The sequence below is a fragment of the Astatotilapia calliptera genome, chromosome 16 (assembly GCF_900246225.1).
Source record: "Astatotilapia calliptera chromosome 16, fAstCal1.2, whole genome shotgun sequence".
NCBI lineage: Eukaryota > Metazoa > Chordata > Actinopteri > Cichliformes > Cichlidae > Astatotilapia > Astatotilapia calliptera.
In genome coordinates, this window is record NC_039317.1 from 524,357 (window position 1) to 551,269 (window position 26,913).

General features: G+C 43.3%; 1 protein-coding gene across 1 annotated transcript in view; it reads right to left on the reverse strand.

The window, feature by feature from the left end:
• The window catches only part of sctr (secretin receptor), a 31,893-nt gene extending 17,338 nt beyond the window's left edge, over nucleotides 1-14,555 (reverse strand). The window contains exons 1-2 of the mRNA XM_026144909.1: nucleotides 14,313-14,555; nucleotides 14,068-14,176 (exon numbers count right to left, since the gene is read on the reverse strand). Coding sequence (XP_026000694.1) covers nucleotides 14,068-14,176; nucleotides 14,313-14,369 — 166 coding nt within the window. The 5' untranslated portion in view covers nucleotides 14,370-14,555. The remainder of the gene's footprint in view (nucleotides 1-14,067; nucleotides 14,177-14,312) is intronic.
• Nucleotides 14,556-26,913: the final 12,358 nt, after the last annotated feature.

Consider the following 26,913-nt stretch of genomic DNA (forward strand, 5'->3'; position numbering starts at 1 on the left):
CTGACACATTTTCTGTAGAAGAACTCAAACATCACTGGGGTCAAGGTCACTGAGGTAGTTTGATGGCTGGGCCCCTGGATGAGGTTTTCCCGGAGTTCCTTAACACTCTGGCTGTGGTAGAACTGTCTTGTTGACACGCCTCTGCAATGTTGCATGGCGATCTGGGGTGGTGCCTGTGAAATGAGAGACTTGAGTGATAGTTTCTATATTTAAGAAGGGGGACTGAAAGGGTGTGCTCCAACTAGAGGGAGACGGCTCTCCTCGGCCTCCCTGGGAATGTTTGTGCTAGGGTAAAGGAAAAGAAAGTTTGTCCATTAGTCGCACTTCAAATCCAGGAAGAACAATTTGGTTTTCATGCTGGACCAGCTCTTTATTGAACTCACACATTTTCAAGTGTTTATGGGAGTTTGGCCATCCAGTCTACATGAGTTTTGTAAACTTGGGGGTGGCATTCAACAGCATCCCTTGGGGTATACTTAGGTGGTGCTTAAGGACTATGGGGCCCGTTACAAGCTACAACCGTGTACAATTGTGACAAGAGCTTGTCTGAAATGCCAACAATAAGAGGGATTCATTTCTGGTGAGGTGCCCTTTTTAGTGAATTTCTAGGTGAAGCCAAGTGACTGAAGGCTTGCGCGTTGGTGGCCTCATCGTCTCATCTGTCCCTTTTTTTGTAGATGATGTGGTCCTGTTGGTTTCATCAGGTAGTGTGAGCATCGAGCTCACACTGGAGCGATTTGCAGTCTATTGTGAGAGAATGGGAATGAGAATCAGGTCTGAGTTCATAGCGGTCAGCCAGAAAAGGCTGGAGTAGCCACTTCGTGGAAGAGAAGAGTTTCTTCTCCAAGTGGAGGAGTTTAGGTATCTCATTTGATCATGAGTGAGAGATCCTGACAGATGGATGGGATAGTGACCGAAAAACAAGTCGGGGAGATTAATTTTCCTCAAAGTTTTTGCTGGGCTTTCCTCTAGAACAGAAAGAAAAGTGAATAGTTCAGTGTGGCTCATTCAAGATAGGCTCAGAGTAGAGCCACTGCTCCTCCACATCGCAAGGTAGTGATGTGCGGATCGATCCTGAAATATTGATTCCTCCGATACCAATCATTTATGTTCTAGAATCATTTCTCACATTAAAATATCGATATTTTAGTAATTTAGGGTTAATTTGTAGTTTATCATTAACAGGAACACAGTGGAAAGAAACTATAACATTCGGATTTTCTAGATTCAAAGGAACTACTTCCTATTCCGCCTTTCATAGTCATGTGCGAAATACGGCTGTATAAATGTCTCGCAGCCCCTTGGCGTGCGCACTCACGACAATGGCTGAGCGTAATTGTGCGGATGTATTTTACCTCCACAAACAGCTGAGACGTGGTTTGCAATAAATGTGGCAAAAAAGTGAGGTGTTGTGGCCATACTTGCCAACCTTGAGGCCTCAGAATTAGGGAGACATTCAAAAGGGCTGTTTGGGGGGATAAATATATTTTACAGTGTTTATTTATCGGATAAAATACGTTAAATGTCACCGTTATTATTGGCCGGCCCGGAAACAGCGGGGGTGTCCAAATTCAGAGGCTGCTTCCACCTGAGGACCCGGCATTCGCGGTCTAAAGAAAGTCATCACGTATACGTCACGAGCTCCCTCGGTGGAGTGAAACTCTGCCGTCTGTTCCTTGCTCTCTAAAATATAACCGGGCGCTGACGTAAACTCTCGACCGTCTCTCACTTCTGTTTAATCATTTTCTGTTTGATGTTTATTCAGCTGTGTGAAAACCCCGGAGGAACCCTCCCGAGCGATTAATAAAGTTTAATTTAATTTAATCTAATCTAATAACTTTAATCTCAGCCAAACCGATTTACTCACGAACAAATAAAACACTGAAAAAGCCAAACAATAACATTTTTAAGTTATCAAAGTGACTTATATATCATGTTTAACCCGAGTGGTGAAAGCCCGTGGGGGTTTGAAGACGATGTGTCGGTCGGCTCAGATATTTGAAGTTCACACAGCTACATTCTCACCTGAAAATATGTTAAAAGGTTTTTTGCGACCCAGAAAGAGAAATAAGAGTAATATTAAAACTAAGACGCTGCCGCCATTGTTGGAAACTGGAATTGGCTGGGCCGCGCTATGAATTCTGCGATATGGTTTTTCAACTTTGTTGTCTGGGTGGAAAATCTGGAGAAAGGTGGTATTCTCCCGGAAAAATTGGGAGGGTTGGCATGTATGGTTGTGGCAACATCACTGACCTCATCAAACACCTCAGAGTAAATCATATCACAGAATATGACGAGCGTATGTTGAGACTGAAGAGGAGGAGAGGGACAGGTGCTGCTAGGGTGAGAGTCTCTCACGGAGTCCTTTAGTCCTGCAGGCAGGCAACGTGTTCAAATAGCACAACTTCAGTTTTTTATTTCTATATGATGAACTCTGCATTATTAAGTGATAAGAAGAAGTAATCTGATGTCCTGTAATCATTATGATGCTATAATTTGAAATACAATAAATAAAATCTGTTTTTGTACAAAGTATCGGTATCGGATCAGTATCGTCGATACCACCCTGGATATTACTTGGTATCGGATCAGAAAGGAAATCAGTGGTATCGCACATCACGATCGCAAGGTAACAGTTGCGGTAGTTCAGCCTTCCAACTAGGTCGGCTCCTGGAAACCTCCCGTGTGAGGCATTCCAAACGTGTCCTTCTGGGAGGAGGCCCCAGGGTAAACCTAAGGTACAATGGAGATATTGTATCTCTTTGATGGCCTGATATATCTCAGTGCTCCGGGGGATACGTTTGATAAGGGGCCTAGGGAGAATGAGGTTTGAGCTTCTCTGCTCAGGCTGCTGCTGCCACCAAATCACAATAACAGGTGCCTTTGGCGTTGTAAAAATAAAATAAAATTGAATTGAATTGCCCCCACAAGGCACCATTGGAGAGATGGAAAAAAGTATTTGGATGGATGGAGGGATAGATAATAATAATAGTCAGGAAAATGTGTAATATGTACAGTACAGACACCTGTTAATTAAAATTGTTCCTTATCTGAACATCTTCCAGGTTTTTGTGTCAAAGAATGTGCAAAAAATAAATCCACTGGTACTTACTGTCTATAGCTAAACTGAGAAATCATAAGGACCTTTTACTACAATCTATTCATGCAACACTTTTATACTATGCCTCTAAAACACTTTCTTACAGGTTCTTAAGGCATAAACTATCATGCACATACCAATGGATGCATCAAGAGCTGTCAAAGAGACTGAGCTCCCACACCAGAAATGCCATACCAGGTCGTCATGCAGCCGGACAGAATACTCTCAATGCTGCATCCATATACAGGGAGTGCAGAATTATTAGGCAAGTTGTATTTTTGAGGAATAATTTTATTATTGAACAACAACCATGTTCTCAATGAACCCAAAAAACTCATTAATATCAAAGCTGAATGTTTTTGGAAGTAGTTTTTAGTTTGTTTTTAGTTTTAGCTATTTTAGGGGGATATCTGTGTGTGCAGGTGACTATTACTGTGCATAATTATTAGGCAACTTAACACAAAACAAATATATACCCATTTCAATGATTTATTTGTACCAGTGAAACCAATATAACATCTCCACATTCACAAATATACATTTCTGACATTCAAAAACAAAACAAAAACAAATCAGCGCCCAATATAGCCACCTTTCTTTGCAAGGACACTCAAAAGCCTGCCATCCATGGATTCTGTCAGTGTTTTGATCTGTTCACCATCAACATTGCGTGCAGCAGCAACCACAGCCTCCCAGACACTGTTCAGAGAGGTGTACTGTTTTCCCTCCTTGTAAATCTCACATTTGATGATGGACCACAGGTTCTCAATGGGGTTCAGATCAGGTGAACAAGGTGGCCATGTCATTAGTTTTTCTTCTTTTATACCCTTTCTTGCCAGCCACGCTGTGGAGTACTTGGACGCGTGTGATGGAGCATTGTCCTGCATGAAAATCATGTTTTTCTTGAAGGATGCAGACTTCTTCCTGTACCACTGCTTGAAGAAGGTGTCTTCCAGAAACTGGCAGTAGGACTGGGAGTTGAGCTTGACTCCATCCTCAACCCGAAAAGGCCCCACAAGCTCATCTTTGATGATACCAGCCCAAACCAGTACTCCACCTCCACCTTGCTGGCGTCTGAGTCGGACTGGAGCTCTCTGCCCTTTACCAATCCAGCCACGGGCCCATCCATCTGGCCCATCAAGACTCACTCTCATTTCATCAGTCCATAAAACCTTAGAAAAACCAGTCTTGAGATATTTCTTGGCCCAGTCTTGACGTTTCAGCTTGTGTGTCTTGTTCAGTGGTGGTCGTCTTTCAGCCTTTCTTACCTTGGCCATGTCTCTGAGTATTGCACACCTTGTGCTTTTGGGCACTCCAGTGATGTTGCAGCTCTGAAATATGGCCAAACTGGTGGCAAGTGGCATCTTGGCAGCTGCACGCTTGACTTTTCTCAGTTCATGGGCAGTTATTTTGCGCCTTGGTTTTTCCACACGCTTCTTGCGACCCTGTTGACTATTTTGAATGAAACGCTTGATTGTTCGATGATCACGCTTCAGAAGCTTTGCAATTTTGAGACTGCTGCATCCCTCTGCAAGATATCTCACTATTTTTGACTTTTCTGAGCCCGTCAAGTCCTTCTTTTGACCCATTTTGCCAAAGGAAAGGACGTTGCCTAATAATTATGCACACCTGATATAGGGTGTTGATGTCATTAGACCACACCCCTTCTCATTACAGAGATGCACATCACCTAATATGCTTAATTTCGAGCCTATACAGCTTGGAGTAAGACAACATGCATGAAGAGGATGATGTGGACAAAATACTCATTTGCCTAATAATTCTGCACTCCCTGTACAGGTGAAAATAGAGCAACAGGACCGCTAGTCTTTGATTTTATTTATTTTCTGCTGTGTTTTACTTGCATTTATTTGAAAGACTGAGTGTAAACACAAAATTTTTTTTATTTTATGTGCTGGAATGTGCAGAAAATAGGTTTAAATATTAAACAAATTTCTTCCAGTCAGAGAATGCTGCATATAATTACATTTTTGCTTGATGCATAAAGTTAAAAGGTTAAAACTGATAAAACAAGTTTTAAAAAGAGACTTTTCCATTTGATTACATTTTGTATGATGAATTATGCAGAAAAAGTAGAATTGGGCTGAAAGATCTATCACTTTATCACCTATTCAGGTTGTAAATCATGTTTTTAAAAAGTAACTAAGCAACTAAGTAATTAATTACTTTTGAAAATAAGTAATCAGTAAAGTAACGGGATTACTTTTGGGGGGAAGTAATCAGTAATTAGTTACTGATTACTTTTTTCAAGTAACTTGACCAACACTGAAAGGGACAAGTTACCTAGGGTTTTATTGTGCATGTTTTGCTGTGTTTTACTATTTTAATATTTTAATATTGACGTCGACATCTGGTTATAGGCAGGTCAAGACATTGTGCTCTGGATGAAGCTCAGGAAGTAGAGATGGTCATCTACTAATCAGAAGGTTGGCGATTTGATCCCTGCATGCTAAATATCCCTGGATAGTAACAAGATAGGAACCCCAGTTTGCTCTTGCTTGCATCCATCACAGTACTAATGTGTGTACAATGGGATTGTATGAATGGGGGAATGAGGCAAGTTGTATAAACTGCTTTGAGAGCTCAGGTAGAGTAGAAAAGTGCTATATAAAAAATCCATATAGGGGAATACCCCTTGGAATCAAAGACTTGGACCCTTTAAATTGCGAGCTGATCCAAACTTCCTGTATTGGAGCAATGGGCCAATCCGAAGCACAATCTTGGGTTAACAACTCAGTTAGGAATATAATATAATGCCCTTCTATTCCTCTTATTTTTGTAACATATATTCTGGTCAGTGTTCATTTTTCAAAAACACAGTTGTTAGTAAATGAAAAAGCATTGCACATTGTTGGAGCTATTTGTTCTGTTGGATGTTTGGTTGGCCAAATGAAAGGAATCACAACTACACACATAAACATCTTTTTCACTTACTAACAACTGTGTGCCCTTAGACCGCCTTTGCAGATGTGCACAAATTTAAGGAAAGTGTGCATAAAGGGCTTCAAATGTCTTCTAAATAGTCCTCAGATGCTGGGTGGTGGTCTAAGCCCTCACAGGCTTTGTTGAGACTGGAGGTGGAAGTCTGTGTGCCTTTTCTCAGTATTTGTCAGTTTTCATCTTGTGTTCTGCCTGTTCGACTGAGGACATTTTCTAAACACAAGCTAAACCAAACAAAAGATGACAGCTTGACTACTAAATAGTGCCTTTACTGTTAGACTGCTTTCCTCTCCATCAACCTCAAACTTTTTCTCACCAGTGCAGAAGGAGTTACTCTACTCCTTCTCTAGCAATATATACTTCAGAAAATAGACATTTTTCCCTAATTAAATTCTATCTAAGACTTTCTCTAACCTCTAGCTGAATACACAGTCAGAATAAATTAAGACAATTTTATTAAATATATAAAAAAGCTGCTGTTCAGTCAAATGATTTAATAACTAAATATTAATTATTATTTTTATTCATAATAAATTGGTGTCATTCCCCATTAAATTACTAATATAAATATAAAATATAAATATATGCAGCACTTTTTTGGACATTGCAAAATCAGAACTGCAATATTATTGCAATATTATTACTAGTGTTGTTGTATGTTGTACTGTGTATGTGACGAATTTAATTAAATATCTCACTTTTATATAATTCAGCTAATTGTTTTGTCAAACACTATCACCGGCACTACATTTTGTATATGTCAGTTATTATGCAACACCAGATTTAATTAAAAAACTTTTAGGGCGATACAGAGATGGCTCATTAAACATATCTTGTTCGACCTCAGTGATATACAATGTAGGTTTGGTAGGTTTTCCCCCTAAATAATAAACACCTAGAAACGCCACTTTGAGTTTACTTGTCATTTCTGATACTTAGATTAGTTTGATGATATGAAACATATACGTGTGCCAAACATACAAAAAAATAGGAAATCAGGAAGGTGACAAACATCTATGTTTTCTGTAACATAGTTGCAGTGAATGAGAAGTAGATTTCTTCTCTATATATTCATATCCACCCGAAAAGCCAAAGGAAACTTTCACATTAGCTGTAAATGCTGTTGAATTGTGAATTAATTTATATGAGTAAAAAGAAAAAACAACAACAATGTATTTGCTCCTATCACGACACTAGCAGTGAGCTCCACTCTCCTCACACTTTTCCTGACTTTTCCAACTCAGATTCCATCCACATTTCATCTTGGACATGATGAGCCTTGTGGGTGTTTTCAATTTTACATCAAGTGAAGTGCTAACATAGTTGTGTGGATATCCCCGTCTCAATAAACATATTCACCAATGATTCCTCTCACTTGGGATGTGACTAACCAGTATCGGATCGCTGTTGAAAGTACTACAAAATGTTTTTTGTGAGGTTGTCTTGGGATGTATCATGCTTCCTTGCCTGAGGTTAGCTTCTGTTTCTGGCGATGAGGGTAGGGCATGCTCTCTTATCTTCTCCAGGTAAGCCAGGTTAGGCTTTTTGTGCAAGCTTTTCAGGTGGACTTTAAGGGTCATGGGATTTTTCTGCCTTTAGAAATGTCCCACATATTTGATCTTGTTCCACTACATGACACTTTTATCTGAAACATAGTCAATGGACTGGTTCTTATATAGCACTTTTCTACTCTGAGCACTCAAAGCGGTTATACAAAACTCGTTCATTTACCAAATCACACCCATTCGCACAAGCACTTTTTCTAAGCTTCCAATCTAACATTCACACACACATTCATACTCCAATGGATGCATCGGAGAGCAACATGGGGTTACTATCTTGTCCAAGGATATTTGGCATGAGGACTGGGGCAGACTGGGAATAGTCACATTCAGTGTGGACAGATCGGCAACACAGACGACGTGACTTTCCATCTGCTGGAATAAAGTAGCACAGCAAGAAAACAAACCAGAAACTGGACTTCATATTCACCCTAGATTAACATATGATCTCCCCACCCGCCCCCGCAAAAAAAAGACAAACGAACAAAAAACCCACACATTTTCTCTATAAATTCAGTTGACTTTAGTCAGTTTTGTGAATGCTCAATATAGTTTCAGTAAAAAAAAAATTCTGTGAAGGCTAATTGTTTTTTTTCAGTTATTCAAATGTTTTTTACTTCTAGTTTTACTTATTTTGTTCGTTTCGAACAATAATAACCTTGCCTGCAGTTTTTATGACGCTGTCTACCCATCACAGTCACAAACATCTTTATGTTTTTCATTAAGATGTTTGCTGTGGTAAACAGGTAAATGGTAAAACAGACTATTACTCATTGCCTTGTTTACACATTCATGCATGTGCTAAAAACTCTGAAAATATCAAAGGCAACTCAGGATTCAGTACCTACTCAAAGGATACTTCAATACGCATATCGGAGAAGCCGAAAAGAACTTTCAGCCATGTTTACAGTATTATTCTTTAAATAGGCCAGGGATGCCAAATTGTGTCGATATCTCACAACAGAGCAGGACTACTGTTAAAAACATTTAACATGAAGGATGTGTCTGTTATTCATTACTGGAGATTACATGATGCCCTTTGGCCCTATGGAACTCTAAAAATGTGTGATGTCCTTGTGTATGCTATGAATCCACCTATCAACAGAACAGCTAATGTAATTTCTCTTCAGTACTCTCGTTTCCAGAACCAACCTGGGAGTGGAAACCATGGCAACACAAGATTTTTTTGTACTGCAAATGCTGTTAGCTGACAGATCATGCTATTACCTGCTGCAGTAATGGGGAAAAAGTATGCTGGGTTTCTTCTCAAGTTACCACATTCAGTTAAAATCATTACAGTTCACCATACAGCATTGCAATACCATCTACTCTGTCAATCTTCTTTCATCTTCAAACCTGCTGTTGAATCGAAGCTTGGGTTTAAATAGACAGGGAAAGCCTGGATTTAAAGATCTAAACACAGAGGTTTCCTTCACTAAAGTCTTTGCACGGAGTAAAGGAGCCTTTAACTGATATTATTTAACTATAAACCAAGTTTACCCGTAGAAAAGATTTGGAGGGGAATGTTATGACAACAGCACTGCCAAGGGTGGAGAGGGAGCAACACTGGAAAAGCATATGGAAGGATGCAACACATAAGCAGGACCCAGTGACCATCACAGTGGCAGACATCTAAGAAAGAGTCTCACCTATGATGAAGAGTTGTACAGCACAGACCATGACATGAGCCACATATAGTGGATAAAGAAGCTAACTGCACTGTATGAACATCTGGCAGCACAAATGAAAAAGCTGCTAATGAAAGAGATGCAACCAGAAGCGATAACCAAAGGCCCGGCAGTCCTGATCCCCAAAGATTCCCAGAAGGCTCCGATCCCATCCTACTATTAGCTCAATACATGAGTTGGGCCCATAAAGATATTTTCTTAAACAGCAGTGGAACGAAACACCACCTGAATTGACTACCAGAAGGCCTATTGATTAATGCCTCATGTAGGGATCCTGGAATGCCTAGAACTATACAAAATCAACAGGCTGTATGAGCCCTCAGCAGGAATTCAATACGGATGTGACGAAAAATACCCTGCTTGGATAATAAGCTGACCATTGACATCAAGATGAGAAAGGTTCTAAAGCAAGTTTTCACTTATTGATTAAACCACTGAATGAACTGCACTGTCACAAGAATATGCATGTATTCATTTGGTGCTTTGGAAAATGTATAAATGTTTTTTAGGTGATTCTAGTCGCCTGATAAGTCTGTTTTACACTACTCAAATTCAAATTCAAATTCAAATTTTATTTGTCACACACACACAACCATACACAGTATGACATGGGGGTGAAATGCTTGTAGCTGTACAATGCCCGACCATTAAATGACAGAAGAAAAGTTTTACAATATTTACAATTTACTACAAAAGTTTACAAATTAACTTAGGAATTTACAGTAAAGAATGTGCAAATAGCAGAAGAGATTATAAAGATAAGGATTATAAATTATAGGAATTATAGGATTATAGGAAATGTGTGGTGGTGCGTGTGGTGACGTGTGTGGGAGAGTCCAGTCTTATAGTGACGTGTTTGGGAGAGTCCAGTCCTACACCTGGTTCAGGCCCCGAATAGCCTGGGGGAAGAAGCTCCTCCTCATTCTCTCTGTTTTGGCCTTAAGGGAGCGGAAGCGCTTCCCAGACCTCAACAGTGAGAAGAGTCCATTGTTGGGATGGGAGAGGTCCATCATAATCTTCCTAGCTTTGGACTTGCACCGCTTGGTGTAGATGGACAGCAGGTCAGGGAGCTCTGATTGAATGATGCGTTCTGCCGAGCGCACCACCCTTTGCAGATCTCGTCTGTCCTGCTTGGTGCTGTTCCCAAACCAGGTGCAGATGTTTGCCGTCAGGACGCTCTCGATGGTGCAGGAGTAGAAGTTCTTGAGCACCTTCAGTGGCAGATGGAAGTCTCTAAGTCTTCTGAGGAAGAAGAGACGCTGACGAGCTTTCTTAACCAGGGTGTTGATGTGACAGGACCATGACAGGTCCTGAGTGATGTGGACACCCAGGTATCGGAAACTGTCCACTCTCTCCACTGGCGTGCCACTGATGATGAGGGGTTTGTAATTCCTCGAGGTGCAAGTGAGAAGAACCTGTTTGTTTTCTCTGGACTGTCCCATGAATCCCTGCCCCCCCGCCCCACTTTCATATATTGCACCTGGTGACTGTAAATAAAGAACTATTTAATGATAAACAGTTCAGTGTATTCACAGTCTGCGATTGCTCGATCTGCCTGCCCTGACACTATCAGCTGGCCAGTCAGCTGCCTCTTCTCCTCTCATTCTCCTCCCTCTCCTGTTGCTACTTCACTCATGAAACTGATCAATGATCAGCTGATCGTCTCTCTTGTTTGTTTATCTCCCACTTTGCGCCAGAAGGAGGAAATCAGCAGATGTTGCACTAAACAACAGCAGCACGTTCAAGCTTGATCAGCTGTTGTTAGAATGTGTTTAATATTAATTTCTAGTATCAGCTGATGTTTGCTGGAGCCACAGCTGTAAAGCTGCTGGTCATGATATCGGTGTGGAAACATGAAGGTGATACAAATCATACATATACAGTGGGGCAAAAAAGTATTTAGTCAGCCACCGATTGTGCAAGTTCCCCCACTTAAAATGATGACAGAGGTCAGTAATTTGCACCAGAGGTACACTTCAACTGTGAGAGACAGAATGTGAAAAAAAAATCCATGAATTCACATGGTAGGATTTGTAAAGAATTTATTCGTAAATTAGGGTGGAAAATAAGTATTTGGTCACCTCAAACAAGGAAAATCTCTGGCTCTCACAGACCTGTAACGTCTTCTGTAAGAAGCTTTTCTGTCCCCCACTCGTTACCTGTATGAATGGCACCTGTTTGAACTCATCATCTGTATAAAAGACACCTGTCCACAGCCTCAAACAGTCAGACTCCAAACTCCGCCATGGCCAAGACCAAAGAGCTTTCGAAGGACACCAGGAAAAGTATTGTAGACCTGCACCAGACTGGGAAGAGTGAATCTACAATAGGCAAGCAGCTTGGTGTGAAAAAATCAACTGTGGGAGCAATCATCAGAAAATGGAAGACATACAAGACCACTGATAATCTCCCTCGATCTGGGGCTCCACGCAAGATCTCATCCCGTGGGGTCAAAATGATCATGAGAACGGTGAGCAAAGATCCCAGAACCACACGGGGGGACCTGGTGAATGACCTGCAGAGAGCTGGGACCAAAGTAACAAAGGTCACCATCAGTAACACACTACAACGGCAGGGAATCAAATCCCGCAGTGCCAGACGTGTTCCGCTGCTGAAGCCAGTGCATGTCCAGGCCCGTCTGAAGTTTGCCAGAGAGCACATGGATGATACAGCAGAGGATTGGGAGAATGTCATGTGGTCAGATGAAACCAAAGTAGAACTTTTTGGTATAAACTCAACTCGTCGTGTTTGGAGGAAGAAGAATACTGAGTTGCATCCCAAGAACACCATACCTACTGTGAAGCATGGGGGTGGAAACATCATGCTATGGGGCTGTTTTTCTGCCAAGGGGACAGGACGACTGATCCGTGTTAAGGACAGAATGAATGGGGCCATGTATCGTGAGATTTTGAGCCAAAACCTCCTTCCATCAGTGAGAACTTTGAAGATGAAACGAGGCTGGGTCTTCCAACATGACAATGATCCAAAACACACCGCCCGGGCAACAAAGGAGTGGCTCCGTAAGAAGCATTTGAAAGTCCTGGAGTGGCCTAGCCAGTCTCCAGACCTCAACCCCATAGAAAATCTGTGGCGGGAGTTGAAAGTCCGTGTTGCTCGGCGACAGCCCCAAAACATCACTGCTCTCGAGAAGATCTGCATGGAGGAATGGGCCAAAATACCAGCTACTGTGTGTGCAAACCTGGTAAAGACCTATAGTAAACGTTTGACCTCTGTTATTGCCAACAAAGGTTATGTTACAAAGTATTGAGTTGTATTTTTGTTATTGACCAAATACTTATTTTCCACCCTGATTTACCAATAAATTCTTTACAAATCCTACCATGTGGATTCATGGATTTTTTTTCACATTCTGTCTCTCACAGTTGAAGTGTACCTCTGGTGCAAATTACTGACCTCTGTCATCATTTTAGGTGGGGGAACTTGCACAATCGGTGGCTGACTAAATACTTTTTTGCCCCACTGTATACCAACAAGACAGTGTTGTCATAACAGCGTTTGTTGTAGTTCAAAGGCTTTATGGTTTTTCCTGTAATACCTGGTGGTGTAGTCGGTGATTTTTTGTCAGTTCAGCCTTTTATATTATGTTTAACCGGAGTGACCACCCGGTCAGCTGGTAACAGGCATCTCCGGGAACGTTAGAGCACTTATGCAAATATGTGATATTTTACACAGAAACATTCTCGCATGAAAATATCTTAAAAGTTTATTTTGTGACGCAGACAGAGTAATATTTCAAACTCCGCCACTCTGCGTTCCTCCGCCATTGCCTCGTTTGAGTTTTGGACGAAATGGATTCTGGGATATTGCATTTCGTCATTTCGAGCTTATTGGAGACCAAAACAGCCAATCAGATTTTTTTTGCATCCAAGTCTGTGATTGGCTGGTTTTGTGGCACAAATATAACGGTGTAGAGAAAGGGTTGAGCGCGCACGGGCAGAAATGTTGAGGCGAGCGAGCGCAAGTGCAAAAACTGAGCGACAGGGGCTGCTGTTGTGTGTGTGTGTGTGTGTTTTTTCATGCAGCAATGAATTTTGTTCACTCAAATTTAGCTTTTCTTCGCTGAAAATAAATTTCTCCTCAAAATGCAACACCTGCAAATTTTTTTTTACGTGCGCTCAGAATAGTGGCACAAAAATAACACCATAGGAAAAGACTTCAGTTCAGCTCTAATACCTCTACAATGACAACAAGAAAATCTTAAGCCATTCTGTCAAACTAGCTGTGAAACTGAAGTTTATATCACAATGCTGGATTCTACTGGAGTGAACAGCCTCAGTTTCACTTTCGCTATTTGTACTTTTTGGTTTTGCTCCTTTTTCAGGTTTATTATCTGCGAGGTCAAATGTGATGTCATGTAATTCCCAGTAAGAAATGTAAATAAATTCAGTAAATTTACTGGCAGCAAAATTTATGAAAGAACAAACATGTGTTACTGGAAAAATACTAAAGTAGTTTGTATAAACAGAAGAAAAAATACTGTCTTGAGATTGCCCACCATTAAGAAGGCACAATAGCTGCCTTTCTGTTGCAAAATACAAATGTATTCAGTAATAACATAAAGTAGATGTTTTTATCAAGCTTAGTGGTTTGTTCATATTTGTTTTTTTAAAACCACATTACAACATATATGTTTGGGGCAGGTCATGGTGAAATCTTCATTACAATATAAAATACAAGTTCTTTTATTTATTTTTAGTCTTTCTTTCTTATTACGAGATAAAAATGTGGTACTCGCCTTGTTGTTGTCCTTGGCTGATGAAAGTCTTGTTGAGCAGCTCCAAACAGGACACTTCATCTTGGAGCAAAATGTAGTTTGGGTCGCATTCAGGACGAACAGCTTCAACCTGTAAACACACTGAAAGACCTATAACGCTGGATATGCCCTAAGGCAGAGACGAAAACTGCCATTACTGCTATTTTGTGTTTAAAAACCCTACTAAAAGGTGTGTGTGTGGGGGGGGGGGTTAAATATCTGCTCACATGGGGACAGCGCTGCAGAAGAAGTGCAATAACTGTAATTTCTGTCGAGATTCCCATCGAGAGTGCCCTGATGAGCCACCTGATAACAGAAATAAAAATAATAATAATACAAAAATGTTAAAGGAGGAATTGACCGGTTTTACGCGGCGTTTCTAAAAGCAAACACATCTATGTCTCGTTTAAAGGAAGGATACAAATCGGACGTCCTCTTCGCAAACACAGCACAAAGTGTTTCAGTCACCTCCCCAAAGCGTCTGACTGCGTCTGTGTTGATGCGGGTGGTTCACATGATACACTTCACGGCTCACTCTCCGCGTCTGCCTTTTTCTCTCCTCCTTCCTCGGGAAGGACGATCACACATTAGCGTTCCGGTGTGGAAATATTGTTTTAATTTGTTTTAATCAAAAACAGTCTTGCGCCTCTCCTGTAGGCGAAGGCGTGGGGTACAAATACATTTACTAATGTGCTAACTAGTTCTAAAGTGAGCTGCAACAGTTGTATTCTGTTTCTCTAACCTATATCGTACAAGATTGCACTTCCACAGCAATTAACAACACCACACAGGAATTACTTGGGAAAATATCACCCTACTGTTTGCAAAATGAAATGGAGCATTCCAGTTTTTGAGGAACAAGAGCAGCCTCCATTAGACTGCTCCACCACTGAACCATAATTTCCCCTTCACATCATCCCTGAATTCAAAAAGATATCTGGGGCTGAGCTCTAGATCTAGATCCTGGCCTAGTTTAGTGATTAAAGTTGCAATATTTTCGTGACAACATTAATTAATATGGTATTTCCCAATATTTGTCATTTGAATGTGTAATATGCAGTTCTGTATTTCTCAGAATTTCAATCTGACACATTCTTCACTCGTACTGATAATCTCTTAACTTCCTGAAAGTTTATCTTCACCCGCGGTTATTTTTCCTGTGATCGCTTCAAGACTTCAGAATGCTTTTAAAAGAAAACATTATGTTTCCACATGATAATTGCAATTATTTACAGCATACGACTTCACGATGGTTCCATGTAAATATCAAGTCAGTCTGATTTTACCTTCCAAAATAAAAGCCCTTTGAAATTGCCCATATATAACCTACTCTTTTAGTGACTTAGGAATGCTGGTGAAAGGAAGATTCCTGTTTCCACAGGCTAATTGCAGTGCATATCAACACCACACAACCTCAGTGGTATCCTGTTAATATCAAGTCTGTCTGATTTTGCATTTCAGAGTAAAAGCCCTTTCACTTTGTCTATATGAGCTACTTTTTCTATTACTTCCAAATGGCATTAAAAGGAAAACTCTTCGTAACTCTTCCACGGCAGCATTTTTAATTTCTCTTTGATATTTGGTCACATTGGGGCCCGATGAATGTAAAAACAAAGAATTGCCAGATTTTTTTTTTATCTTATTTTTGTTTTTAAGAAAAATAAGAGCCACATATGAGGATATTCCTTTAAAATTTCGATAGAACAGTAGCAGTATAATGTCCTCATAAGTGGATATCAGGCCCTTGTAGACCACAATTGAGTATTTTGGTCTAAATAACCCAAAATGTGATGTCCACATATGTGGATGCCAGGTCCTAGGAGGTTAAGGGAGTTATTTACAGTCAAAGGCTTGGATTTAAACACTACCCTTTTTTGCCCTAGCATTAATTAACATGCTATCCACGATATACTTTGCACCTCCTGTTTAGTTTCAATATTATAGGGCTTCGCGGTTTGATTTGATTTATTCAGTTGTGCTACTTTTGAGAATACGACACAATCTGCTTGGTAGAGAAGCTCACTAAGATTATTAAATTCCTCCTTTAGTAATTCAATTGTCATAAAGCCCTTCTTAGATTGTCAGGGGACAGTTCTAACCAACCTGCATAGAGGTGTGTTCAGGTAGCTAAGTGCCAGAATGACTGCTCTCCTCATATTACATTGACTTGTTATGCTGCTGCTGCTGGTGACGGGTCCTGTTTATGACTGTTCGACTGGTCACTGAGTCACGGACCATAAACTTTATGTTTTCTTTTTGGGGCTCATAGCCCACCTGAGGGTGACTAGTGTTCTTGGTCACCTCAGACGTATTTGTTTAAATGTTTATCGGCTGTTATTTTTATTTACTTCCATAACCCCCTATTGTACTTACAGCCAGCCTTCCAAATATTGTCCACTCGGTATTGAACTCCTGGTTTTAATAATAAGTTACTCCACTGTTATATGTCTGATACATACTGCATGATGGCGAATAAGTACCAAAGGGCCCTTATTCGCCATCATGGATAATTAAGACCAACTCATGGATAATTAAGGCCCTTTACATTCCAGGTCATTAAGGTAAGTACCAAAGGGCCCTTACCTTAATGACCTGGAATGTAAAGGGCCTTAATTATCCAGTTAAAAAGAAGAAGATCATGACATTTATCAAATCAAAAAAAGTTGACATTGTCTTTCTTCAAGAGACTCACTTGTCTCCCCAAGAGTCAGAAATACTTTGCTGTGATTGGGTGGGTCAGGTATTTTTTTTGTGTGGCAGCAGTCAGAGTAGGGGTGTAACAATTTTGATTCATAAGCAGCTACAGTTTAAATGCATCCGGATGGTTAAGGACGAAGATGGGCGGACATTCAATCAATCTTTATTTATAAAGCACTTTTCATACAAAAATGTAGCACAAAGTGTTTTACATGGTTACAAGCAGCCCACCCCATCCCGCCCTCCAACTCACTCCCCACACTCTCATTAACATAAACGATCATGGATACGTCCGTCGGGGGGACGGACGTATCCCCCCCCCCACGCACACACACACACACACACAAGAGTAAAATTGGGCAGGGCACACATGAGCCAGGTGAGGAAACACTATCACAGGAAGCCGTCTGCACGTGGAGTCGGTCACAGACCGCAGCCTCCAGGCTGGGCACACAGCAGGAGGGAGGCAAAGAAGCCCCCCCCCCCACATTGCTACTCTTGGCTGAGATTCAAGGCCATAGGATGATTTTAAGCAACATCTATGCACCTAACATTGACGACCCCCCCTTTTTTGGAAACTTGGAATGCAAAATTTGTGATATTGGCGACTACCCAATCCTGATAGTGTCATGGTTCTGGGTCGGTTCGACCCAGCATTTTGAGTTCCTTATGTTTTGGTTTATTTTTGAATGATGGATTGTTATTTATGTTTCTCTGGTGCTTTGATTTTTATTACCGTGCATTCTGGACAATAGAGCGCACCTGTATATAAGCCGCATCCGCTCTATTTTTAAAAATTAAAAAAAAAAAAAAGATATACATGCCGCACCCGGCTATAAGCCGCAGATATCTATGATGAAAAAATAGATATTTACTGCATGTACAGAACAATCTTGTACTGCAAATGTACAAGTATGTACCTGAACAGATTCTTTCCGAACAATGCCTTTTAACATGGCAGCAACTTTGCTGATTAAAACGTAACAGAACCAAGAGAAAATAACCACTATTTATTTACCTCCACTTTTCCTGTATTTGAAACCACAAGTCACTTTAATCATCTTCGCTGAAACCCATGAAGTCGTCTTCTTCAGTGTCAGAGTTGAACAGGCTCAGAAGAGCTTCATCACATCTGCCTCCATCAGTCTCGCTCTCCGTGTCACTGTCATCCTCCGGTGAAGTTGGCTCTGAAGGTGCGCCGCTCTCTTTGCGCAGCAGTCCAGCCTTTTGGAACCCATTGGTGATGGTGGATTCTTTCACAGCACTCCACGCTGTTAGGATCCACTGACAGACATCAGAAAAGGATGCTTTTTGCATCGTCTGGTCCGATGGAGTTTTCTTGTATCTTTTTTTCAACGAATTTGTGGAAGTTTTCAACTTTTTCCTGATAGTCAGGGGGGAGTTGCTGACAGAGAGTGGTCCGTGCCCTGATGGACAGGTTTTTACGTTTCATAAATCTGAAACACCATGACGGCCCACCTTTGAAATCTTTAATATTCATTTCGCGGGTGATTGTTTTGGCTTTCAGTCGGATCTGTACAGTGGATACACCTCGGCCACCTGCTCTCTGTGTGTACACCCATTCCTCCAGGACATTTTCAAGTTCAGGCCACTTGCTTTTATGTCCTCTGAAAGCTTTTCTCGACTTTTGGCATTGCATGAGCTCTTCCCGCTGCCGCCTCCAACGTCTCCCCATAGACTCATTGACGCTAAGCTTGCGTGCAGCAGCGCGGTTTCCCTCCTGGATAGCAAGATCGATGGCCTTCAACTTAAAACTTGCATCATACGAACTTCTTAGTGTGGTTTCCATGATGAAGGGGCGAGGATTTGAAAATAATTACCAGTTGGTAATTTGTTGTGCGTGTTCTATCTGCTAAAGAAAAAGTAGTGTATTCTTCTTTGCATTGATTTTTCATCTATCTTGTTTTTTATTCTAATTCTGGTTAGAGTCCCCCTAGTGGTGGAAGAAAAATCCACAGAATAGCCGCACCTTTGTATAAGCCTCATGGCTCAAAACCTAGGGAAAAAGTAGCGGCTTATAGTCCAGAAAGTACGGTATTATGAATCTGTGTTTCTGTATTAGGATCAATGTTCGGGTTGTATTTGGTTGTTATTGCAGGTTTAGCTCAGTGTCTTGTCTGCCTCACTCTGTCGAGTCCGTGTCCTAGTAAAGTGTGTCTTGTTTCCTGCTTTACTTTGGAGGTTCATGTTCCTGTCTTATGTCTGTGTGTCTAGCTTTGCTCCCCGTGTCTCGTTAAGTGTAATTTCTCTCGGCTGTGTTCCCACCTGTTCCTCGTTCCCTCTTATTCCTGCGTCAGTATTTATAGTGCGTGTCCTCCAGTGTTCAGCGTCGCATTGTTAATGTCTTCTGCCCTCACGCCCTCTGTGTGTTCTGTTTGCCAGCCTGCCAGCCTGCCAGCCTGCCAGCCTGCCAGCCTGCCAACCTGTCTAGTTATTCGGTACTCCCAGTTTAGTTAGTGTTTTTCTGTTCTGCTTCATCCCAGCAATAAAGCTGTGTATTTTGAGTTTTGGGTCCTCTCTTCCTGCCTACCTACACGCAGCCATGACAGAACGACGTGACCACAAAATGGATCCAGCAGACTCAGTGAGGAGGCACCGCTCGGCTTTTGATGGGACCCGGCTGGTTCTTGGGGGTCCTCCGTGTAGCCGGTCGCCTTCATTTGCCACTAACCCCTCTACTCACTCTTCCGTTTCCTCCCCACTGTCGACGCCTGCAACCCGGACTCGAGGAAAGCGCCCGAGGCAGCACCGGGAGGAATACTATGAACCTGCGAGCAGCCGGCTCACACCAGCACAGGCGTTTTATAAGATGCTGGGGATTATCATTGTTCCCCCCAGTGTATCCAACATTTCCACACCGCAGCAGAGTTTGTCCACGCCACCGCAGCAGCCGGGTTTTTTCACATCACCTTCAGCCTGCCCTGCTCCCTCTTCAACAGGGAAGCGGCAGACACCCCGCCAGCGTTCACAGCTCCAGCGGGAGCCTGGATTTCTTTCTGTACAGCCGGCTAGGGTGAGTGGTGGGGCTACTCTTTTGGCTCCTGCTGAAATAAAAACTGTTAATTCCGGGCCGGCTTGTTGTGTAAGCGGCACTGGAGATGAAAGGACTGCTTGTTATCCCGACTCATTGAGCCATACAAACTGTGTCACTCCTGCTCCTTTTGAGCCTATCAATGAAACCAGGAAGATGGGTGTCTCTGTGCTCAATAACTCCAAAGATCCAAAGACTGTTTTTGTATCAGATGATTGTGAGCTACTAACTGAAACGAAGGGTCCTGAGGGTTCTGTTAAAAATGAACTGTGTTCCCCAGCCCTCAGCTCAGTCAGCAACCCAGTTAGCTACTCAGCCACCTTCACCCCAGTTAGCCGCCCAGCCTGAAGCCCAGTCGCCACCTCCACCACATTCAGCCTCACTTCCCATAGCTCAGTCACTACCACAGCCAGACTTACTACAAACTTTGTTACAGTCCATGGCCCAGGCAGTACCTCAGTTGGTAGAAGAATCATTAACTTTATCATCAGTTCAGCCTCCAGTGTCCTCATTACCTGTAGCTCAACCATCTTCTCCACCACCAGTTTCATTCTCACTTCAACTGCCACCTCAGTCTTTAGCAGCTCCGTCTCTTGTTGAGCCGCCCCCTTTTCTCACTCATGTTAAACAGGAAGACGCACTCATAAAGACTGCTACCCTCTCCAGGGCCTCCCCAGAGGCTGAGCTCCAACCCTTAGCTGACTCTGGACCCCTGGAAACCAGGAAGCTGGCAAATCTCATGTTACCTGAAAACTCTGAGACCTCTCAGCCATCATTCTCCGCTGGGAGCCTGGGAGAGTTAATCCTGCCAGAGGTCTGTGCACCTGCTGGTTCTGTTCTGTCCCTGCCAGGGGCCCCCGTGCCTGCTGGTTCAGCCCTGTGTGTGCCAGGGGCCCTGGTGCCCACTGGTTCTGTGACTGTTTTCGCTGGGGGTCCCGAGGAGCCCGTCCAGCAACCTTCCTCGTCAGCTGGGGGGCCCGAGGAGCCCGTCCAGCCACCAGCTGCTCCACCACCTGCATCACCCACGCCGCCTGCAGCAGCAGCTTCATCCACGCCGCCTGCAGCAGCTTCTGCATCAGCTTCAGCTTCGCCTGGTCCAGCCTCTGTCGCCGCTGTTGCCGTCTGCACGGTCGGCCCCCAGAACTGTTTGCCCGTCACCGCCGTTGCCGTCCGCATGGTCGGCCCCCTGAACTGTTTCCACGCCGCTGCCGTTGCCGACCGTGCGGTCGGCCTCCGGAACTGAACTGTTTTGGCCCCGTGCTGTCTACCTTCGGGTTGACCCCCCGAACTTTTTCGTGGACTCATGGTTTGGCCCAGTCTAGTTTTGTTTTGTATATCTGGACTTGTGCTCCTGGTGTTTTGTTTTGTTTCGCCAGCCTGCCAACCTGTCTAGTTATTCGGTACTCCCGGTTTAGTTAGTGTTTTTCTGTTCTGCTTCATCCCAGCTAAAAAGCTGTGTATTGAGTTTCTTCCACCTCCTTGAGTACTGCATTTTGGGTCCTTGATTCCTGCCTACCTACACACAGCCATGACAGCTATCATGGTCAGGTTAAGAAACAATTATATCTTGCCATGTCTCCATGTTTGCTTTCGTTCACAAGTCTCTGCTGGTGTGGGCAGGCCACGAGTCGCTGGAACTGGTTTGCTGACAATCCGCGATGGCTGGAGAAACTGCCCAAAAGGTTTACAAACCTTCTCCCTGCTTTTCTTACATACAAAAAGGCCATCTCCAAGTCTGTTATGAATGAGCTCAGGAGGACTGGCAAATCTCAGCAGACATGGCAAACCAAATAAATGAACTCATGCACCTCAAGTACGAGCGAGCTCCCCTGGCGTACCTCCATGCCACAGAATCGGTCTGGGATTCTGAGGCAGGAGCCCATGGACAGAGGACCATTGGGAAGTTCCTGAGGAAGGAAAATAAGCCACCGGATTTCAGGTCTTGGGAAGACCCACATGCCTGGTGTGGCATCTCTGTGTCCAGCCATTACTTGACTGACTGCCTGCTCGACGAATTCCGGCGTCAACATCCAGCCATATCCAAACTCCTCCAAGGCACTTTTGGACACATCCACAGGTCTGACCACACCAGGAAGGTGGCACGAAAAGTCATGCTGGCATCTGGGGTCATGTCCAGATTTTCCATAATGAATGGCCTGCATTTGTATAGCGCTTTTTCTAGTCCCTAAGGACCCCAAAGGGACTCACACTACATTCAGTCATTCACCCATTCACACACTGGTGATGGCAGCTACATTGTAGCCACAGCTGCCCTGGGGCGCACTGACAGAGGCGAGGCTGCCGGACACTGGCGCCACAGGGCCCTCTGACCACCACCAGTAGGCAAACATGGGGTTAGTATCTTGCCCAAGGATATTTGGCATGCTGCCAGGAGGCAGCCTGGGATCGAACCACCGACCTTCTGATTAGTGGCTGACCTGCTCTGCCACCTGAGCTACAGCCACCCGCAATGAAAACTGGCTGATTGTTTCATGGGTCATGGTTCAGTCTGAGACGGAAAGGTCCTTGGAGCCCATGTACCAGGGAATGGCCAAGAGGTACAGTGATGCAGGAGTGGAAAAGGTCAGCTACATGTAGGTATGTATGTGCGTGTATGTTTGTATGGGTGTATCGCTGATTGGTTATGTCACAGACACAAACTGAAAATGGCAATCGCTCAAAAGACATATCACACACACGCCCTGAGATACCTGATTCGTCATGTCACACACACACCCTGCGATTCGTGTCTTTTGATCGGTGATCACTCATATGTCACATTAAACCCACGCCCTGCTATCGCTAATACGTCACGTCAAACCCACGCCCTGCTATCGCTAATACGTCACGTCAAACCCACGCCCAGCGATCGGTGATCGCTGATAAGTTACGTCACAGAAACGCCTTGCAATCAGCGATCACTCATAAGCCATGTCACACACACATCCTGAGATCGGTGATATGTCCCATCAAACACTTACCCTGCAATGAAACTGACCAATAAGACAAAAAAGGTTCACAAGAAAGGTTCTGCAGATGATCTGTTAGCCGTTTGACAACTACTCTTTCAAGGATGTTTGATATGAAAGGAAGGTTGGAGATTGGCCTATAATTAGCTAAGACTGCTGGGTCTAGAGATGCTTTTTAAGTGACAGTTTATCTACAGCCAGCTTGAAGGCCTGTGGATCATTAGAGAGGGTTTGATCATATTTAAGATCGAAGCATTAATTAATGGCAGGACTTCTTTGAGCAGTTTTGTAGGAATGGGGTCTAAAAGACACGTTGATGGTTTGGAGGAAGTAATTATTGAAGTTAACTCAGAAAGATCAATTGGAGAAAGATCTCTAAATGAATATCAATGAATGAAAGTGGCTGTAGATAATGTTACATCTGTTACATGATTATGAGTGTTTTTTTCCTCTAATGGTTAAAATTGTATTTGTGAGGAATTTCATAAAGTCATTACTATCCATCTCTCCTTTTCATGGTCGCGGGCGGTGTTGGAGCCTATCCCAGGTGTCATAAGGCAAGCGGTAGGGTACACCCTGGACAGGTCACCTGTCTGTCACAGGGCCAACACACAGGGACAGACAACCATTTGCACTCACATTCACACCTATGGGCAATTTAGATTTTTCAATTAACCTTTCCCCACAAAGTGCATGTCTTTGGACTGTGGGAGGAAGCCGGAGTACCCAGGGAGAACCCACGCAAACACGGGGAGAACATGCAAACCCTGGCCTGATGGTGGAATTGAACTCTGGCCCTTCTTGCTGGAAGACAACAATGCTAACCACCGTGCTGCCCGGTCTACTTAACGTTAAAGGAATGGTTGGCTGTGCTGAAGTGCAGTGTAGTGCTGAAGAGAAACCTAGGGTTGTTCTCATTTTCTTCAGTCAGTAATGAATAGTAAGATGTTCGAGCTGTACGGTTCGCTTTCTAAAGCTGTGATCCTCAATTTCCTCTCCAGCTTACGAGTTATCTGCTTTAAGCTACATGTTTGAGAGTTATACCAGGGAGTTAAGTACTTCTGTTTTGAAGCTCTTTTTTTCACAGGAGCTACAGTATCCAGTGTCATATGTAGTAAGGAGGTAAAATTATAAACAAGTTAATCGACCTCTGGTGGAGTAGTGTTCAGGTAGCTGCTCTGCTCTTTGTTGGTACAAAGCATTGAAGATGATAACAGTGGGTGAATTATATTCTTAAACTCAGTTACAGCACTTTCAGAAAGACATATGAAGACATTCACTGTGATGAAATCTCCCCACTGCTGTGTAATCATTTATTGTATATTAAACTGTTATTAGAAAATGATCAGATAAGAGAGGGTTTTCAGGAAAGACTGTTAAATGTTCAGTTTGCATTAAGACTTATGGCACAAAGTGAAAAGATTTCCTCTTAGAGGTTAGCTTCGAATGTCTATTCAGTTTAAATTGATGGTGAACTGTGGCTGGGCCGTTGCATAATGGCATAATGCATAATGCATAACTGTTCTCCAGTGGTGTTAATGTCTGTCATTATTGAAATGTACTCTTGTATAAGTTTGATTAAACCTGCAGTCAGCTGAGGTTGAAGATGTCACTCGGATGAGCGATAAAACGTTTCTCCCACTGAAAACCCTACATCCAGATGCACAGAGTCAACTTTTTGGGATTCCTTTGGTTTAGTGTAGCAGGCCATGTATGTCAGTTTAGGACACATAATATAGAAGATGTTCACACACAGTCTCATTAACTGTTTTCAGTAATACAGATGGAGGTTTATCAGAGGAGGAGACTTAATTATTCTACACTCACACTGGCCAGGGCTCCTAAGCTTGTTAAATAAAAAAGTGTAAAATTAAATTTCAATAAACTAACCATAATGCCAGCTCATATGCTCTTAACACTGCATCTTTAACTCTTTTATAGGATTTGCAGTCTTCTGATTCCTGATGAGTTCAGTAAGTGACAAACTTACTGACTGTGTTTACTCTTCTGTGTATTAGGTATTAGGAGTAGGTACGGGTGCAGAGGAAGGTTGTGTCCTGGCTGACTCTATTCATGAAAAATATAATCTGTGTTACAACAAGATTGAAATTGAGACTCAGCATTGTTTCCCAATTTTCCAAACCCATATGAACTGTAACCTCAGCTTTCTGTGCTTAGCTGACAGGAGGGATAGCAGAACAGATGTGTTATAACATTTTGAGCAATGTCCTTGTACGATATTTAAGCTGCTTGTAAAGTGAAGAAAGTAGACACTTTAATCAGCCCACTCCTACAACCTGAAATGTGTGAAAGTCTAAATATTTATCAGAGGGGCTCACTAAAGATGATTTCAACAGGACAAAACTGCTTAAACTACTTCAATCTCCCACTGTGACCACTGGTGCAGGGCAGGATGAGGGTTTGAAGGTCAGTTCCTGCTATTGCAGCATCACTGAGTGTCTATCTTAAGATAAACATCATTTAGAGGGAAGCGAGCCGGCGCACTCGTGCGTTTGAGGAAACGCGGACTGCGAACTGCTCTTCCTGGGATCTTCCTTTCTAATGTGCGCTCACTCTGGAATAAGATAGACAAACTGGCCCTGATGAGAAGCATGAACAAAGACTTTGCCTCCTCCTGTGTCTTATGTTTTACGGAGTCGTGGCTCAGTGAGGACATCCCGGACTGCGCGCTCAAGCTGGAGGGCTTCCATCTGCTGCGCGCGGACCGGCAGGCCGCTCTCTCCGGTAAGTCCAAAGGTGGAGGTCTCTGCTTCTACATCAATAGTGGCTGGTGCACAGATGTAACAGTGATTGCTCAGCACTGCTCTTCCTCTCTGGAATATCTTTTTATTCACTGCAAACGGTTTTATTCTCCGCGGGAGTTTGCTTCATTCATCCTGGCCGCTGTTTACATCCCGCCAGACGCAGATGCGCAGGCAGCTCAGTGCGCACTCGCGGAGCAGATTCTCCACACGGAGCGGACATTCCCGGACTCTCTCATCATTGCTCTTGGGGACTTTAACAAAGCCAATCTGAGCCATGAGCTTCCAAAATATAAGCAGTATATTAAATGCCCGACCAGAGAGGAGAGGACATTAGACCACTGTTACAGCACGATCAGCGGGGCCTATCGCGCAGTGCCCCGCGCTTCTCTTGGACTTTCTGACCACGTCATGATCCACCTGATCCCCACGTACAGACAGAGGCTGAAGCTCTCCAAACCTGTCGTGAGGACTAAAAAACTGTGGAGCAACGAGGCTGTGGAGGAGCTTCGCACGTGTTTGGAGTCTACAGACTGGGACACATTGAAGGCTGCTTCTAACAGCTTGGACGAGTTTACGGACACTGTCACCTCCTATATCCACTTCTGTGAGGACAGCATTGTGCCATCACGCACCAGGGTGAGTTATAACAATGACAAACCCTGGTTTACTCCTAAACTCAAAAAGCTGTGGCTGGAAAAGAGAAAGGCGTTCAGAAGCGGAGACAGGGACTGCTACAGAGAGGCCAAGTACAGGTTCACTAAAGAAGTGGACGTTGCCAAACATCAGCACTCTGAGAAGATGCAGCAGCAGATCTCAGAGAATGACTCGGCCTCTGTGTGGAAAGGTTTTAGGAATATCACCAACTACAAGCCTAAAACCCCCCACTCCACTGATGACTTGCTCTTGGCCAACACCCTCAACGACTTCTACTGCCGTTTTGACGAGCCATCAGGCAGCCTTCACACCTCCAACGACCCCAACAATAGAGGCACTTTGGACACTCATTCCCCCACCTCTCCCCCCTCCATAGAGCCATCACCACCTTCAAACCGTTCACCTACAACACCCCCCTCCTCACCCCACACAAAAGAGGATTTCACACCACCTCCTCCCACCACAACTCTTCATATTCATGAAGCAGATGTGAGGAAGCAGTTTAAGAGTCTGAAAGCTCCCGGCCCAGACGGCGTGTCTCCTGCCACCCTCAGACACTGTGCAAACGAGCTGGCCCCAGTGTTTTCTGGCATTTTCAACTCCTCACTGCAGGCATGTCATGTGCCTGCCTGCTTCAAGTCCTCCACCATAATCCCTGTCCCCAAGAAACCTAGGATCACTGGACTAAATG